The following is an 18,322-nucleotide window of genomic DNA, read 5'->3' as shown; positions in this document are numbered from 1 at the left end:
AATATTGATTGATATATCACATAAGTGTGTACCAATTCTGTGATATAAAAGAACCTATGTTATTCCACCCCCCCCCCCCTTTTTTTTAGATGACTACAGCTACCAAATTAAAGTCTAAGTTACCTCCAGGCTCATTCTGTTGTTTGAGGATATCATATAGGCCAAAGCCTAACATTGTTGCTGGCACCAAGTTTTGTAGTGCATATGAAAATTTTGGAATACCTCTAGGTGATCCAGACAAGCTGCAGGCACCTCATCAGGTGGTTGGCAGATGAATATCACAAGGATGAATTCATGGTAGTTGTAAATATATTTTTTGTTATACCTCCAATATGGGGAAGCCCATAAATCATCATAACTGCTACTTTGTGTGGTGGACATATCAAAGTTTAATATTCTGCAGATTGAAAATAATCTGATCCAGTCAGAGCATATTTTCACTGCTCCATTATTAGTTTGGCTTTATGATGCAACAGCATCTTAAGCCATATTGTTAACAGGAGAGGCTGCTTCTACAGGGATGGAATACACTTAAATAGAAAGGGTGCAAGAATATTTGCTGATGCTATCGAGGCAGTGTTAGGTGGGTTGGAAAACTGCTGGCTTGGGTGGGGGGGAATTCACAGACTAAAAGGTTAAAAGTAGCCGCAGGCAGAGGTGGATATTGTTGAGATATCAGAGATGTGGTGTCACACTGATATTAGGAATGTATAATTGGAATTTGGGGAGTACAATGTGTATAGAAAGGATAGACAGGATAGGAAGGGAGGGAGGAGGTGTCATGCTGTTAATTAAGAAAAACATAAAATCAAAAGAAGTGCATCCAGTTGATATAGATGAACAGTGCACTGTTGAGTCAGTTTGGTGTGACATAAGCACTGTGAAAGCAAAAATAAGAGTAGGAGTGTGTTATAGGCTTAATGACTCGAATGAGTACAATGAACAATTGTACAGAGAAATAGAGTGGGCTAGTAAATCAGAATGTTTTATAATGGGGGATTTTAACTTCCCAGATATTGACTGGAATTTGTGGGTTGGTCACTCACACACACTAGTAAGACTTTTGTGGATTTATTGGATGATTGTTTTCTGCAGCAGCAGCATGTTCGAGAGGCAACCAAAGAGGGTTGCCTCTCGATAGCTGATAACCAAATCTCTTGATCTGGTTATCAGCAGTGATCATTCGTTTATTAAGAATTTGCAGATAAAGGAACAATTAGGTGGCAGTGATCACAGTGTACTGATGTGGGATTTACTTAAAGATATAATTACCATCAGGGGTAAAGGAAAGGGTTTCTGCTTCCATAAAAGTGAGTACAGTGGTCTCAGACAGTTTTTAAATTCTGTACATTGGGATCAACTGATGATGTTACCAACAATAAATTCTAAGTGGGAAGCATTCAAGGAATTAATCCTGGATACTACTAAAAGTTTCATACCTATTAAGAAATATCGTTCAAGGTTTAGGCCTAAATGGTTATCAAATGAACTAATGAGACTCGTGACAGAAAAAGAAAAATGCATGGGATGCATATCAAGCAACTCAGAAGCCTATGGCAGATATAAGCTAGTCTGTAATCAGGTCACAAAAAGAGGTTAGGCAGATTACGAGAAATCTTTGGCAAAGGCTGCTAAGAAAAACAGTAAGGATTTCTTTACTTATATAAACTGTAAAAGGAAGGGGATGAATCTGATTGGTCCACTTGATATCGATGGTTCAACTGTTGATGATCCTGCTCAGATAGCAAACAAACTGAATGAGTATTTTGCATCTACATTCACACTTGATTTGAAAATGGCAGAAGGTTATCAAATTGTAGCAGGGTGCTTAATGATTTTGTAATAACTGAGAGCAAAGTGGAGGAGAAATTGTTGAAGATAAACATAAAGGCACCTGGGGTGGATGGGATCTATCCAGTTATATTAAAGGAGGCAGCAAAGCAACTAAGCAAACCCTTAGCCATAATTATGAGAGCATCCTTGGACTCAGGGAAGGTCTCCACAGACTGGAGATGTGCAAATGTATCCTCAATTCACAAAGGGGGGATCAAAGGGTGACAAGAGTAATTACAGACCAGTTAGTTTAACTTCTGTTCCGGGTAAAATAATGGCATCACTGTTTAAATATGCATTGCAGGATCATCTAGACAAGCCTGCAGCAATAATTCAGACACAGCATGGGTTTGTTAAGGGAAAGTCTTGTCTGACAAATTTGATAGGATATTATAATGTGGTTACAAAGGAACTGGATGCAAAAAAGAATTTTGATATCATATATTTGGATTTCAGGAAAGCTTTTGACACTGTTGCGCATGGAAGACTATTGTACAAATTGGAGCAGAATGGTATTAAGGGTAAGTTGCCACAATGGATAAAAGGATGGTTGAGTGGGAGAAGACAGAGGGTGGTAATCAATGGGTGCTGCTCTTCGTGGACTAATGTTATTAGTGGAGTCCCACAGGGTTCGGTGTTGGGTCCACTGTTGTTTTGAATATTCATTATTGATATTGATGAAGGTATATCAGGCTTAGTGTCGAAGTTTGCAGATAATACAAAGGTTGGCAGGGTTGTTAATGACAGTAATGGCAGTGTGCTATTACAACAGGATCTAGAAAATTTGGGAAAATGGACTGAGAAGTGGCAACTGAAGTTTAACCTTGACAAATGCAACGTACTGCATATGGGTAGAAGTAACCCCAGAGAAACGTACCAACTGTGTGGTACTACACTTAAGGTGGTAGAAAACGAAAAAGACCTGGGAGTAATTGTGCAGTCAGATATGAAGTTTTCTGAGCAATGCAGACAGGTCATGGCGTTTTGTCAATGATATATATATAAATTTTTCTTACAGGGAAAAGGAGGTGATTGTCCCTTTGTATAAGGCAATGATCAGGCCACACCTTGAGTACTGCGTACAGATCTGGAGGCCTCATTTTAAGAAGGATGTAGATTTGCTTGAGCATGTACAGAGAAGGGCAACAAGATTGGTGAGGGGAATGAAGGGATCCTCTTACCAAGAGAGGCTAAAGTTCTGCAAATTGCAGTGGCTGGAAACTAGGCACCTGCGCGGTGATCTGATTGAGGTGTATAAGGCCATGAATGGGTTGAGCACGCTGAATTTTGATTGGATCCTTCCACTTGTTCAGATTACGAACCTAAGGGGGCATAAATTCAAATTAAGAAAAGACAGATGTAAAATAGATGTGCGGAAATATGCCTTTAGCCAGCGGGTAGTTAATTGCTGGAACAAATTTCCATCTGTCGTTGTGGAAGTTGATAGGTTAAATAAATTTAAGGAGGAACTGGACAGGCATTTGGAGGGAATGCTGTGATTTTTTTTTTTTTTTTTTTTGGCTGATTCTGCATAAGCTCATACACTTGCTTTCTTGCATCACATACCACTACTACTACTACTGCAGCAATGTGTTAAGTACATATAAATGACGTTCATGGCTATTTACATGTGTTGGCTGAAAAACCTGACTACCTTGAGAATAAGATTGTGTAACTACAGTCCAAATGAAGAGGCCTTTAGAAATTCCTCCAATCTATAATATGACTTGAACCCTAAACCTCCAAACAAATGATATATGATAAATTCAGTACACTGGCACAGAGCACTTCTGCCTTCATCCATTTAACACTAGGTGAGAATAATATCTAGATCTAAAACTCTCTTTATATTTGATTTTGTGTAGCTACCTTTATAAGTAACTACCAGTATTCAGGAGATCCATTTGGTTACAGAAGTGGTGCAGTTGAAATATGTGATTAGTTATTTGTTGCCTTAGATATAATGAAGGCATGTGCTTTTGAGGTACTCTTTTGTTCTCTCTTTCCATCTTCCATAAGTCTATCCAATTCATAAGGTTATTTGATATAGAGCTGCTCATACAAGGTCAACTAGGGTGAGTGGTGGAATTCAGTAACCAGTTAATTTTTTTAACACTCTTTTGAAACATGCTTACGTGTTTATTGACTAAAGTTATATCACTGACCCCAGTGATATTTGGTATAGCAGTATTGTGAAAGATGGAAGGATAGGGTGGATTGGACATTATACAGAGTATTTGTCCTCTGTGATGTGTATTTTGGTAATAGTATATGATGTGTATGTGATGTGTATTTTGATGCCCAATTATAAATACAATCCAAAAAGATTTTACTTCAATCATTGAGCAGGTGAGTAAAATAAAATTTTATACTGATGATAATTCAGTTGCATGGTTATTTTAATTATTCCTAGATCATATTATGCAAAACTATCTGTGTTTGGAATTTACTTCTGACTACTACTGCAGATAACTTACCCTAGCCCATGTATAATCCATAGGTACTGTTGGTGGTGGTACCTCAGGTTGTGGTATAATATCTCCTTTCTGAACTAAACTTTCATAAACATCCCTATGGAATACAAAAATGTTAATATATAACTGGTACTATACATACAAGCAAATTATATGGAGTAATTACTTTACTATAAAAATGCTTATGACAACATTTAGTTTTGTAATACAAGTAGCATTTGAAAACTTTGTGGCCTTAGTATGAAGGGTTTATCTGAGGACTCTGGTAACATGTTTCTTTTCAACATAGTTCTCTTTGGAGTCGATATAATTTTGCAAACAATGCTGCAATGCACTGATTCCAGCTACAAAGAAAATTTTCTCTTGAGCCTCCAAGAATGTATCCACTGTAGCAATGACATCGCTGTCAGCAAGAAAATGGATGCAAGCCAGGTATTTTTTCAAATTAGGTAATAGGTGAAAGTCCAATGGTGCTAAATCTGATGAATGTGGGGGAAAGGTCCAAAATTTCAAAGCTGCATCTGTGCAGTGCAGCCATGGCAATGACAGACTTGTGAACAGGCATGTTATTCTGATGGAACAAGGCTCCTTTGCTGAGTTTTCCCTCGGCATTTGTTATTGATGTTTTTACTCAAATTATTGACAAGGTCTGCATAATATGCCATATGTGACTGTTGTAAGATGGACTAACGGTAATCCCTTAGCAACAGCATCCCAAAAAAACTGATCCCATCACCTTGCCAGCAGAAGGAACTGATTTGGCTTTCATTGGAGGGTCCAAAGCTGTTTCCACTGTTTGGTTTGTTTGTTTGTTATTTGGTTTTTAGGAGCATTAGCAACTAAGGCCATATTGCTCCGAGAATATGCGGTGATCATTCCCTGACCTTTCCAGTGCCTCCGTAGCCAGGTGGGCAGGAGCAGCAGTGCGTAGCACACGATCTTGATTAGACTGGGGTTTGAGCCCATGCCCACCAAATACGGAGGATGCGGAAAGGTCAGGGAATGACCACCACATATCCCCCACAGAGCAATATGGCCTTAGCTGCTAATGCTCCTAAAAAAAAAACCAAAATAACAAAAAAAAAAAAAATAAATAATAATAATAATAAATAACTGACCTTTCCGCATCCTCCGTATTTGGTGGTGACGGGTTCGAACCCCGGTCTAATCAAGAAGTGTGTGTTACACACTGCTGCTCCTTCCCCCATGGCTACGGAGGTGCCATTCCAATGTTTGGACTGCTCCTTTGTCTCTGACTGAAAGTAATAGAACCACATCTCATCCATGGTCACAAACCCTGCAAGGAAATTTTCTGGATCTGTCTGAAAATGATGTAAATATTTACTTGACCTGACAGCTCTTGTGCATTTTTTGTCAACAGCTTTAGGACTCATCATGCTGACCCCTTTTTCAGAGCAAGTATCTCTGTTATTATGTGTTTATGTGGTATACACATTCAGATGAGATTATTATTATTAGCATATGGCGCAAGGAAGCCTGAGGCTTATGCTGCACCAGCCAAAAAAAAATTTTCTGAATTACCCAGAGAGAGAGAGAGAGAGAGAGAGAGAGAGAGAGAGAGAGAGAGAGAGAGAGAAAAAACAAGAATCAGAAGGGAATCACTAAGAAAGAGAAGAATGATGATATCCAGCTCAAGACCCTGGGTGTGCCAAGCCCATACTCACCAGATGTGAGCCCCTGAGGTAATGCTCAAGATGTTGGATGTACCAAACTGTCACTCGACCATTCATCCCCAGATCATGTACACTGTCAACAACTTCTGAGGGGATGGGCGTTGTGGGTCTTCCAAAGCACGGGTCATCTTCCAGGTTATTCCCCCTCATTTAATTTCTACTGCCTACTTCTTCTTAACCATGGAATAGTTACTTGATCACGGAATAGGAAGGAGCACCCTGCCAATGTTGTACCCATATCTTCATGAATTGCCTCTGGCATTAGTCCCTTTTTTCAAAATATTGGATGGCTGATTTTATCAATCTTTACTCCTTCCCACAACTCTGTTGACTTCAGGACCTCTAATTAAAAAAAAAGACACTACTGGAATTGTGAAACTTGGTGGGCTACTATTTGAAGTGTTATTTGTTAAGTGCAGAAATTTTTAATACCACTACCCTTTCATACTCAGGCCATGAACTTTTCAAATGCCCCTTGTATTGATTCTAAACAAAATTTAAATTGAATTGTATTAAACAAAATGAAATTGTATAAGCGTACTTTCTCTCATCATTTTCCACTACTAATATTAATACTAAACTGCTTAACCCTCTCGAGAATACAAAAGGGTTAAGAAGTACAGTACATACCGTATGTACAAAGTTTTTTTTGAGGAAATTGGGAAGTTTGGAAAGCCTGAAAACAACCTATTGTTTTATATTTTATATTCTTTTATATTTTAATTTTTTCCCCATTTTTCACTGTTTTTTCACAGTGAGATTACTGCGAAATATAAAATCAACAGCAAAATTTCATTTTAGTGTTTATGTTATTTTTCATAAAAATTAAATTAATTAAATTTTATTTTATTTTTTTATAAAAATAAAAATTTCTTATCATCTTGCATAAAACCACATCATCTTGTTGAAAGGTTGTGCACCCCATGTCAATTTGTGAAACTACTGTAAATATAAAAACAGCTACTCTTACTTATAAATGCAATTAATAGATGGCAGAATATCCCTGTGAAGTTTTATATATACTGCCTGGTCAAAACATTATAACCACATACTTAATAGTGGATATGTTGTCCTATTGCCACGTGTACTGCCATCACACGGCAAAGCACGGACTCTATAAAGTCTCTGAACACTGCAGAAGGTATGTTGTACCATTTCACGGGATTGCATCCTGTTTTGCAATAGTCTGTGATGGAGGATCCAAATGCCAGATCTATCAATCACGCAATCCAAAAAAGGCGACTCTTTTCTCCGTTTGGATTATGCCGTTTGGATGCAAACTTTAGGCATTATTATGATGGGTAGCTGTAAGCACGGGTACCTTGACTGGGTGCATACTAAGGCATTCTGTACAGAAGAGGGCTCGTTGGATTGTGACCTTGAAACATTCCTGGTAAACTCAGGTTAAAGTCCATGGTCATCCACTGCACCATTTTTTGTCTATCAGTCTCAACACAAGGCAGGCCAGTCTACATTTACCATGACAATGGATGATGTGTGGGCATATGCTATTTGTACTGGACTGCTCCTTTGTACACTCTTGAAACATTAACTCTGTGAACAGCCCACAAGATTCAGTTTCCATAATACTGGCACCCTTCAACTGGTATCTGACAACCACTCCTTTTTTGAAGTCTGTCGGATCACGTTCTTGCCCACATTGATCAAGTACTCCATATGGACAGCATGCCACAAACCTCCAGTATCATATTTACTGGTTCTCACTGTAACATGTGCCACCAGATGGGAAGGAACAGCTGACTGCTAAAACATGGGGGATGGTCACGTTTTGAATGGACAGTGTATATAAATTCATACTTCTATGGGCCTACGTATAGGGGGGGAAATGTATATATATGTGCATATTTATGAGAAGGATAATATCAATTAGGAAAATTATACAAAAAAAAAATACATTGCATAAGGGATAAAAAATAATCTGTAAAGATTATACAGTAACTTGCACAAATTTTTATATATCAGCTGTACCAAAGTTATGGGTCCTTGGATAAAAATCAATCAATAATTAAAGGCCAAAATCATGAATAAAGTTTTCATTATGTGCCCTCAGTTAGCCCTCTGTAATGAAGAGAGTTTTTTGTGTAGTTGGGAGGTGATCAACATGCCAGCTGGTTAATTCAATGATCAGTTCTATTCAGTTTATTATAGATTAGAGTACAAACTCATCATGTGGTTATTATATAAAATATATGAATTTATTAATAACATTAACAGCACATTTAAGCACTGACATTTATATAATTATAATCTGAAAATAAAGTGATTTCTGGCTGAAGTCTCCCCCCTTCTTTTGTAGAAAGGCATTTCATGGCTTAGGATCATTAGAAAATGGATCAAAGCCTTGAATCTATTGCCAACTTGAATATCACAATACAAATAAATGATATTACATGATTTGGTTATTGACTTTTTAACTCCAAATGTTTTGGTATGCTGAAGTAGTCAAAATCAATTACTTGATTTACAGAAGTTAATAAACAAATCCATTCTGATTAACTAAGATGGACATGGAAGTTTACCAGTTACAATTATTCTGGGGATCATAAATCTGAGAGAGAATTTTAGAGAAACTTAAAATAGGTTAGGGTTCTCTTGACACAAGAGTTTGAGAAAAAGTATAAAGGGACTGACAAATAGTAATATGAGTAGTAGAACAGAGAACTTCTGGAGAGAAGTACTGCATGAAATTACGCTGGACTACTTGGACTTCTTTCAGTGAATCTTCCCATAGCAGAAGTTCTTAAAGTGTGCAGTGCATGTTGTTTTTATGAAGCACTTTTTTTTAATGAAATATGGACAAACCATCCCACTAATCCAGGTATAAAGCATATGTTATTTTAATCTTTGAGATTAAATGTACTGAAGTATATATTCATTTATAAAAGCATGTATGCTCATAGCTAAATTATGTCAAATTTGTATACCTGCACTTGTTCTGAAAGATGAGGGGCATGAAATTTAAGAAATAATTTAAGTGATTGCAAGGTATAAAAGTTTACAAACTTCTGTCCTATAAGGATTCCAAACAACAAAGACATGGTCAATGACAATTAGAGCAGCTGCTTGTACAAAAAGACAGCATATCTGTAATCTTCAGAGGAAAGTACTCCTCTTGATGAATTCAATAATATTAAAAGATTTACTGAAGAAATGGAAGATGAGACTGTCAAACTGGCAGCTGCTAAGTCAGTAATTTGATCACTCTTTTTTTAACAAAAGCTGATCAAATAAATACAATAGGAATAGTGAAGATTATTATATTATTTGTAAAAGAAATAGATTGGCAGTTACAGGGATTTACAGAGAGCGTACTGTATGAGGTCCACTGCATTAATTTGTTTAGAGCTTGCTGGACTGAATTTAGTCAGATGGTTTAGAAATGGATGAGTAGAGTCCGATGCCATCAGCATACATGGCAGTTTGAAGTGAGGATTCTAAAGACTACTTGAGGAAAGTACTAGTAAGGATGTTAGGGAAGAGCCCTCGGGAAACTCACTGGAAAGGGAGAAAAATTTTGAATGAGTGTTAACAATAAAAGTATGTCACACCTGAAGAAGATAGTTTTGGATTCAGTGAAGAAGAGGAGAGCCTGTCAAATCTCTTAACTCTGCTAATTAATCTCTTAAATCTCTTAACTCTGCTGCTTGTTATATCAGTAAAAATAACATCCATTAGTTGACCTACGAACTAGAAACCCATGTTGTTGAGCCATGAAAGGCTTCAGGCGGCCAAATAAATGTCTGTTGGTTATAGTATCAAACGTTGTTACAATGTTGTTCTAGAGAGAAATTTGCCTATTTTTTGTCAAGTTCCTTATCAAGTTTTTTGGTCCATTTTTTTTTTTTTTTTTTTTTGATATTTATGTTGATATTTTTGAAACAGACAGGATAGACAACTCCTTTTCAGGAAAGGTTGAAGAGCCTTAATAGACATTAATTCAATACAGCAGACTTTCAGACTAATGGCACCTTTGGGGATTCAACATGCCATCATTTCAATTTTTCCCTTATCTAGAAAAAATGTAGATAATGGACAGCTTAGACCTAAACAGATGTCAGATGAATGACGAGACTTGTGGCAGAGAAGAAAAATGCATATAAATTATTAGGTGATACAGAAGCCTATGGTAGATATACACTAGTCTGTAATCAAGTCACAAAGGAGGTTAGGCAAGCTAAGGCATACTCTGGCAAAGAAATTCAGCAAAGACTCCTTTACTTATATTAACAGTAAAAGGAAGGGGTTGAATCACATTGCTCCACTTGATTCTCCAATTCAGGTCGCTAACAAACAGAATAGCTATTTTGCATCTACATTCATGCATGAGAAGTTCTTCAGGGAGGGGAATGCCAGATGTTCATCAAAATCTAACAGGGAACTAAATGATTTTGTGATAGCCGAGAGAAAATATTGAAGGTTAAAAAAGTCATGCACTGGTTTAACAAGTAATGCAGGACCATCTTGACAAAATGCAGTTATACTTCAGTCACAGCACGGATTTGTTAAGGGATGATCTTGTCTCACCAATCTGATCAGAAACCATGCATGCAGTAACAGCAGAACTGCATGCAAAAAAAAAAAATAAATAAAAAAATAAATAATAAATAAAAACTTTTTGATATCCATATACTTGGATTTCATGATAGCTTTTGACACTTTTGGAATGAGCAGCAGCCTGGAAAGCAAGTTTCTGGGGTTTTCAGGAACTGCTGGGAGTCATCATGAAACAAGTATATACATGGGCTGTGTTAGGGTAACTAAGAGTAAGAACAGGTGCATGTATACTTGCATGTACATGAATGACAGAAGTATAGTAAATAAATTTGATGAATTTGAAGTGCTGGTCAAGACAACAAAGGTGGATATTGTTGGGATATCAGAGATGTGGTCTCAAACAGACATAAGGAATGCAGAATTGGAATTTGGGTAGTACAATGTGTACAGAAAGCACAGACAGGTTAGGCAGGGAGGAGGGGTTATGCTGTTAGATAAGAAACAAAATCTAAGGAAGTGCATCCAGTTGACAAAGATGGACAATACAATGTTGAGTCAGTTTGGTATTACATAAGCACTGGGAAAGCAAAAATGAGGGTAGGAGTTTGTTATAAGCCTAATGACTCTGATGAGTACCATGAACAACTATACAGAGAAACAGAGTAGGCCAGTAAATCAGAATGTCTTATAATGCTGGATTTTAAATTTCCAGATATTGACTGGAACTTGTAGATTGGTCACTCACACACTATTAAGACTTTTGTGGATTTATTGAATGATCGTTTTCTACAGCAATTGTCAATGAATTTGGCCCTAGAGAGATTGTGCAAGGCTCATAGGGCAGAATTTTTTTCAACGTGGTCTGTGCTTGTTAACCAGAGAGACTGCTTCTAAAGGGATGGAATACACTTAAATAGAAAGGGTGCAAGAATATTTGCTGATGCTATCGAGGCAGTGTTAGGTAGGTTGGAAAACTGCTAGCTTGGGGGGGGGGGGAAATGAACAGACTAAAAGGTTAACAGTGGGCGCAGGCAGAGACAAAAGAGATTTTTGCACTGCTTCTATTAGAATGAGCAGCAGCCTGGAAAGTAAGGTGCTGGAGATTTCCAGGACTGCTGGGAGTCATAGTGGAACAAGTAAATACATGGGCTGTGTTAGGGTAACTAAGAGTAGAAACAGGTGCATGTATACTTGCATGTATGCCAATGTTAGGAGTATAGTTAATAAATTTGAGTTTGAAGTGCTGGTAAAGACATCAAAGGTGGGTATTATTCGGATGTCAGAGATGTGGTGTCACACAGATATAAGCAGTGCAGATTTGGAGCAGCAAAGAAAGTAAGCAAACCCTTAGCCATAATTATGAGAGCATCGATGGATTTAAGGGAGGCCCCCCCCACAGACTGGAGATGTGCAAATGTATCTCCAATTCACAAAGGGTGACACAAGTAATTACAGACCTGTTAGTTTAATTTTTGTTTTGGGGAAAATAATGGAGTCACTGTGTAAAGAAGCATTGCAGGATCATCGAGACAAGAGTGCGGTAATAATTCAGACACAGCATAGGTTTGTTAAGGGGAAGTCTTGTCTGATCAATTTGACTGGATACTATGATGTGGTCACAAAGGAACTGGATGCAAAAAATAATTTTGATATCATATACTTAGATTTCAGGGAAGCTTTTGATACTGTTGCACATGGAAGACTACTGTACAAATTCGAGCAGTATGGCATTAAGGGCAAGTTGCTACAATAAATAAAAGGATGGTTGAGTGGAAGAAGACAGAGTGGTAATCAATGGACACCACTATTCATGGACTAATGTGCTTGGTGGAGTCCCCCAGGGTTTGGTGCATTGTTGTTTTGTATATTTATCAATGATATTGATGAAGGTACATCAGGCTTAATGCCCAAGTTTGCAGATGATACAAAGGTTTGCATGATTGTTATTGACAGTATGCTACTGCAACAGGATCTGGAAAAGTTGGACTGAAAAGTGACAACTGAAGTTTAACATTGACAAATGCAAAGTACTGCATGTACCGTGATACAATGTGTGCACCAAACTAGATAGCATAAGGTCTAACGGAAAACTAGATAGCAAGTATAGTAGTACCAATTAATCAGTAAAATTTATTAAATTTCATTGCCAATTGAATTGTAATTTAACTAAATAAATATAGTGACCTAGTTTTACAAACGTAACATCATAAATTAATACATATAAGTTGGGGATAAGAAAGTCATAACGTAACTCGGGGATAACATTCGATACCGAAATACATATATATATAGTGTTATAACTGCATTGGGATATAAGTTTAGAGTGATATTTTGTACTGGAATTTTATTGAACTTGAATAGAAATCATGACTCAGACCAGAGCAGCAAAGCAAAAGGCTCAAACTAATGGAAGTGCTGTGGCTCAAGAGAAAACTGAGGGGGGTAGTTGTCCTCTAAATCACAGTCTATTGAAATGCACTGCTTGTTTGATGTTTGTGGAGCAATCAGGAACGGGACATGATATTGCCAAGGGGAATGTGTGTCTTTGTGTGTGCACGAAATAAGGAGTGCGAGGAAATCATGCACCAACTCAGCATTGCTATGGGCTTATACGAGAGCTTGAAGAACAGGGTGGATGCCCTCGAAGGATTTAAATTGAGGGGTCCATCAAGCTCTCAGCTGCCCACATCAATGCCACAGCTTGCACCTGAACATCAAGCAACACAGCGGCAAACCCCAAGGCAGAATCACTGGTCCCAAAGGAACTAGCTGCAGGTGACTCTTGTCAGGGAAACGGGGAACATACTGAGCAAAAAGGATAGTTTGTTTTGTTATTTGGTTTTTACGAGCATTAGCAACTAAGGCCATATTGCTCCGGGGATATGCGGTAGTCATTCCCTGACCTTTCCGCATCCTCCGTATTTGGCGGTCACGGACTCGAACCCCGGTCTAATCAAGAAGCGTGTGCTACGCACTGCTGCTCCTGCCCACCTGGCTACGGAGGCGCCCAAAAAGGATAGATGGAACAGGATCAGGGTATGTCTGCCAGAGGCAAAGGTTGATGATATTGTAGGGCAGATATCATCTTTTAAGGGCACAAAGGGTGATATCATTGTACATGTTGGCACTAATGATATTAAGAGTACGAGACCGGCAGAATTACTTAACAAGTACAAGTCAATGCTGAAAAAAAAAGCTGTGAGTTACGATTGAATTTGAAAGTGTCTGCAATTCTGCCCAGACACGATAGGAGGGAGTATATGATGAGAGCCTTGTCAATCGATTCGGCCCTGGAGAGATTGTGCAAGGTTCAAGGGGTAGAATTTTTCTCAGCCTGGTCTGTGCTTCTTAACACAAGAGACTGCTTCTACAGGGATGGGATACACTTAAATAGAAAGGATGCAAAAATATTTGCTGATGCTATCGAGGCAGAGTTAGGTGGGTCGGAAAACAGCTAGCTTGCGGGGGGAATACATGAACTAATAGATTAACAGTAGCCGTTGGCAGAGGTAAACGTGATTCTTGCACTACTTCTATTGAAATGCAATTGAGCAGCAGCCTGGAAAGCAAGGCAATAGGGATTTTCATGGCTGCTGGGAGTCATAGTGGAACAAGTAAATACATGGGATGTGTTACGGTAACTTAGAATAGAAACAGGTGCATGTATCCTTGCATGTACACCAATGCTAGGAGTATAGTTAATAATAAATTCGATGAGCTTGAAGTGCTAGTCAAGACATCAAAGGCAGATATTGTTGGGATATCAGAGACATGGTGTCACACAGACATAAGCAGTGCAGAACTGGAATTTGGGGAGTACAATGTGTACAGAAAGGATAGACAGGACAGAAAGGGAGGAGGGGTTATGCTGTTAGTTAAGAAACAAAATGTAAGGAAGTGAATCCAATTGATGTTGGTGGACAATGCAATGTTGAGTCTGGTGTGACATAAGCACTGGGAAAGGAAAAATGAGAGTAGCTGTCTGTTATAGACCAAATGAATCTGATGAGTATAATGACCAATTGTGTAGAGAAATAGAGTGGGAGTGTAAATGGGAGTGTCTTATAATGGAGGATTTTAATTTCCCAGATATATGACTGGAATTTGTGGGTTGGTCATTCATACACTAGTAAGGCTTTTGTGGATTTATTGGATGATTGTTTTCTAAAGCAGCATGTTCGCGAGGCAACTAGAGAGAGTAATACTCTTAATGTGATTATTAGTAGTGATTCTTCATGCATCAAGAATCTGCAGATAAAGGAACCGCTAGGTGCCAGTGATCACAGTGTGCTGAAGAGGGATTTACTCAAAGAGGTAACAACCATCAAGGATAAAGGGAAGGGTTTTTGCTTTCATAAAGGTGACTACAGTGGTCTGCAACAGTATTTAAATTCTATACGGTGGGACCAAGTGATGATGTTACCAACAGCAAATTCAAAATGGGAAGCATTCAAAGAATTAATCTCGGAAGCTACTAGGCTTTTCATACTAACAAAGAAATATTCTTCAAGATTTAGGCCTAAATTTCAGATGAACTAATTAGACATGTGACACAGAAGCCTATGATAGATATAAGGTGGTCTGTAACCAAGTTACAAAGGAGGTTAGGCAGGCAAAGGCAGATTATGAGAAATCTTTGGCAAAGGATGCAAAGAAAAACACCAAAGAGTTCTTTACTTATATAAACTCTAGAAGGAAGGGGATGAATCAGATTGGTCCAACTGTTGATGATCCTGCTCAGGTAGTTAACAAACTAAATGAATACTTTGCATCTACATTCACACATGAGGAGTTATTCAGAGAGTGGAATGCCAGAGGTGTATTCAACTCTGGCAGTAAGCTAGATAATCTTGTAATAACTGAGAGTAAAGTGGAGGAGCAATTGTTGAAGATAAACATATGAAAGGCACCTGTGGTGGATGGAATCTATCCAGTTATATTAAAGGAGGCGGCAAAGGAGGTAAGCAATCCCTTAGCCATAATTATAAGAGCTTCCCTGGACTCAGGGGAGGTACCAATGCATTGGAGATGTGTAAATGTGACCCCAATCCACAAAGGAGGGTCAAAGGGAGACACAGGTAATTACAGACCTGTTAGTTTAACTTCTGTTCCAGGGAAATTAATGGAGGCACTGGTTAAAGAAGCATTGCAGGATCTTCTATACAAGACTTCAGTTACAGCTCGGGTTTGTTAACGGGAAGTCTTGTCTAATTTGATTGGATACTATGATAGAGTCACAAAGGAACTGGACGCAAAGAATAACTTTGATTTCATATATTTGAATCTTAGAAAGGCCTTTGATACTGTCGCAAATGGAAGACTGCTGCACAAATTGGAGCAGTGTAGCATTGGAGGCAAATTGCTGCTATGGATAAAGTCCCACTCAACCATCCATATGGTTGAGTGGGAGAAGACAGAGAGTGGTAATCAATGGACACTGCTCTTTGTGGACTAATGTTATTAGTGGAGTCCCTCAGGATTCAGTGTTGGGTCCATTATTGTTTTCTGTATTTATAAATGATATTGATGATGGTATATCAGGCTTAATGTCCAAGTTTGCAGACGATACGAAGATTGGCAAAGTTGTTAATGACAGTACACTGCTGCAACAGGATCTAGAAAATTTGAGCAGATGGGCTGAGAGGTGGCAAATGAAGTTTAACATTGACAAATGCAAAGTACTACATATGGGAAGCAGTAATCCCAGAGTAACATATCAACTCTGTGGGACCAAACTGACAGTGGTTGAGAATGAAAAGGACCTGGGGGTAATTGTGCAGGCAGATATGAAGTTTTCTGAGCAATGCAGACGGTCTGCAAGAGTAGCTCATGGTGTCTTGTCAATGATATACAGGAATTTTTCTAGCAGGGGAGGGGAGAGGAGGTGGTTATCCCCTTGTATATGGCAATGGTCAATCCACAACTTGAGTAATGTATAAAGGTCTGGAGGTCTCCTTTTAAGAAGGATGTAGAGCTATTGGATTGAGTAAAGAGAAGAGCAACAAGATTAGTGAACAGAACAAAGGGTTGCTCTTATGAAGAAAGTCTTAAGTTTTGCATATTACAGTGTCTGGAGATTAGGCACCTGCAAAGTGATCTGATTGAGGTGTATAAAGCCTGGAGTGGTTTGAGCATGCTCAATGCAGATGGGATTCTTCCTCTTGCTCAGAATAATTGCCCGAGAGGGCATAAATTCAAATTGAGGAAAGACAGTCGTAGGATAGATGCGTGGAAGTTTGCCTTTAGCCAGCGGGTGGTTGATTGCTGGAATAAACTTCCATCTGTCGTTGTAGAAGTTGATAGCTTAAATAGATTCAAGGCAGAACTTGACAAACATTTGGAGTGAGGGTTTGGGTGAAATAAGGGTGTGTTTTTTTTTTTGTTTTTTTTTGGCTGATGCTATATAAGCTTGCTTTCTTGCATCATTTGCCCTTGCTAATGTTAATATGTGTAGAAGTAACCCTAGAGAAATGTACCAACTGTGTGGTACTACACTTAGGGTAGTAAAAAATGAAAAAAGACCTGGGAGTAATTGTGCAGTGAAATCTGATGTTTTCTGAGCAGTGCAGACAAGCTGCCAGAACAAGTCATGTCAATGATAAACAGGAATTTTGCTAGTAGGAAAAAGGATGTGATTATCCTTTTGTATAAGGCATGGGTCAGGCCACACCTTTGTATCATCTTCCAAGCCTGGAAGTCTCATGTTAGGAAGGATGTACAGTTGCTTGAGCAAATACAGAGAAGGGCAACAAGATTGGTAAGGGGAACAAAGGGGTGCTCTTATCAAGAAAGGCTTAAATTCTACAAATTGCAGGGTCTGGGACTAGGCACCTGCGAGGTGTATAAGGCCTTGAATGGGTTGAGCAGGCTCAATTCTGATAGGATTCTTCCTCTTGCTCAGATTACGAACCTGAGGGAACATAAATTCAAATTGAGGAAAGACAGTTGTAGAATAAATATGCGGAAATTTGCCTTTAGCCAGCGGGTAGTTGATTGCTGGAACAAACTTCCATCTGTCGTTGCGGAAGTTGTTAGCTTAAATAAATTCAAGGAAGAAGTGGACAAACTTTTGGAGCAAATTGATGGGTGAAACTGAAAGTTTTTTGTTTTTTTTTTTGGTTTATAGAGCATCTGTATAAGCTTTCTTTCTTGCATCATATGCCCCTAATAATGCTAATGCTGCTATTGCACACACAAGACTGCTGTTTAGGTAAGAGCAGTGTGGCATTAAGGGAAAGTTACTGATTCAAGATATAGGAGTTGAGCAGGAGAAGACAGAGATTGGTTAATAATGGACACTTCTCTTCGTGGAATATTGTTATTAGTGGAGTCCTGCAAGGTTCAGTGCTGCGTCCATTGCCGTTTTCTATATTTATTAATATCATTAATAAATATAGAAAACAGCTTGCTTAATGTCTAACATTACAGATGATACAAAGGTTGGCAGGGTGGTTAATGAGGGTAATCCTTCACGCACCTTCACGATGGTGCGTGAAGGATGCACCTTCACGATGGTGGGACTGTTAGTAATCCTGGGTATAACCTCCATGCACAAGCACATGGTGGGTGACCACCCAGGTGTGAGCCAACGTAAGCAGAGGTCGAGGTGTGGCGCCCACACCACATGGAGGAATGCCGCCCCTCTATGTTACCAGGCAGTACTAGGTGGTAGATGACTCTCATCAACCGGTGAAATACCACCACTCTGCTTATTGGAGGCTTGAAGTGGTGGAACCCATGTTTAGTCTCTAGAGCTAAGTTCCGGTCAACCCTTCCCTATCTCTTCCATCATGCAGTATGATTGAT

General features: G+C 38.7%; 1 protein-coding gene across 2 annotated transcripts in view; it reads right to left on the bottom strand.

Moving 5' to 3' along the window:
• Positions 1-18,322, bottom strand: part of ATPCL (ATP-citrate synthase) — a 551,864-nt gene that overhangs the window by 59,056 nt on the left and 474,486 nt on the right. For both annotated transcript variants that reach the window (XM_090382775.1, XM_090382774.1), the window contains exon 22: positions 4,311-4,404. In XM_090382775.1, the coding sequence (XP_090238901.1) occupies positions 4,311-4,404 (94 nt within the window). The remainder of the gene's footprint in view (positions 1-4,310; positions 4,405-18,322) is intronic.

The sequence above is a fragment of the Mastigoproctus giganteus genome, chromosome 10 (genome assembly GCF_048544385.1).
Source record: "Mastigoproctus giganteus isolate SK-2022 chromosome 10, ASM4854438v1, whole genome shotgun sequence".
Lineage (NCBI taxonomy): Eukaryota > Metazoa > Arthropoda > Arachnida > Uropygi > Thelyphonidae > Mastigoproctus > Mastigoproctus giganteus.
Note: the sequence above shows the minus strand (reverse complement) of the source record. Positions and strands in the feature narration are given on the sequence as shown.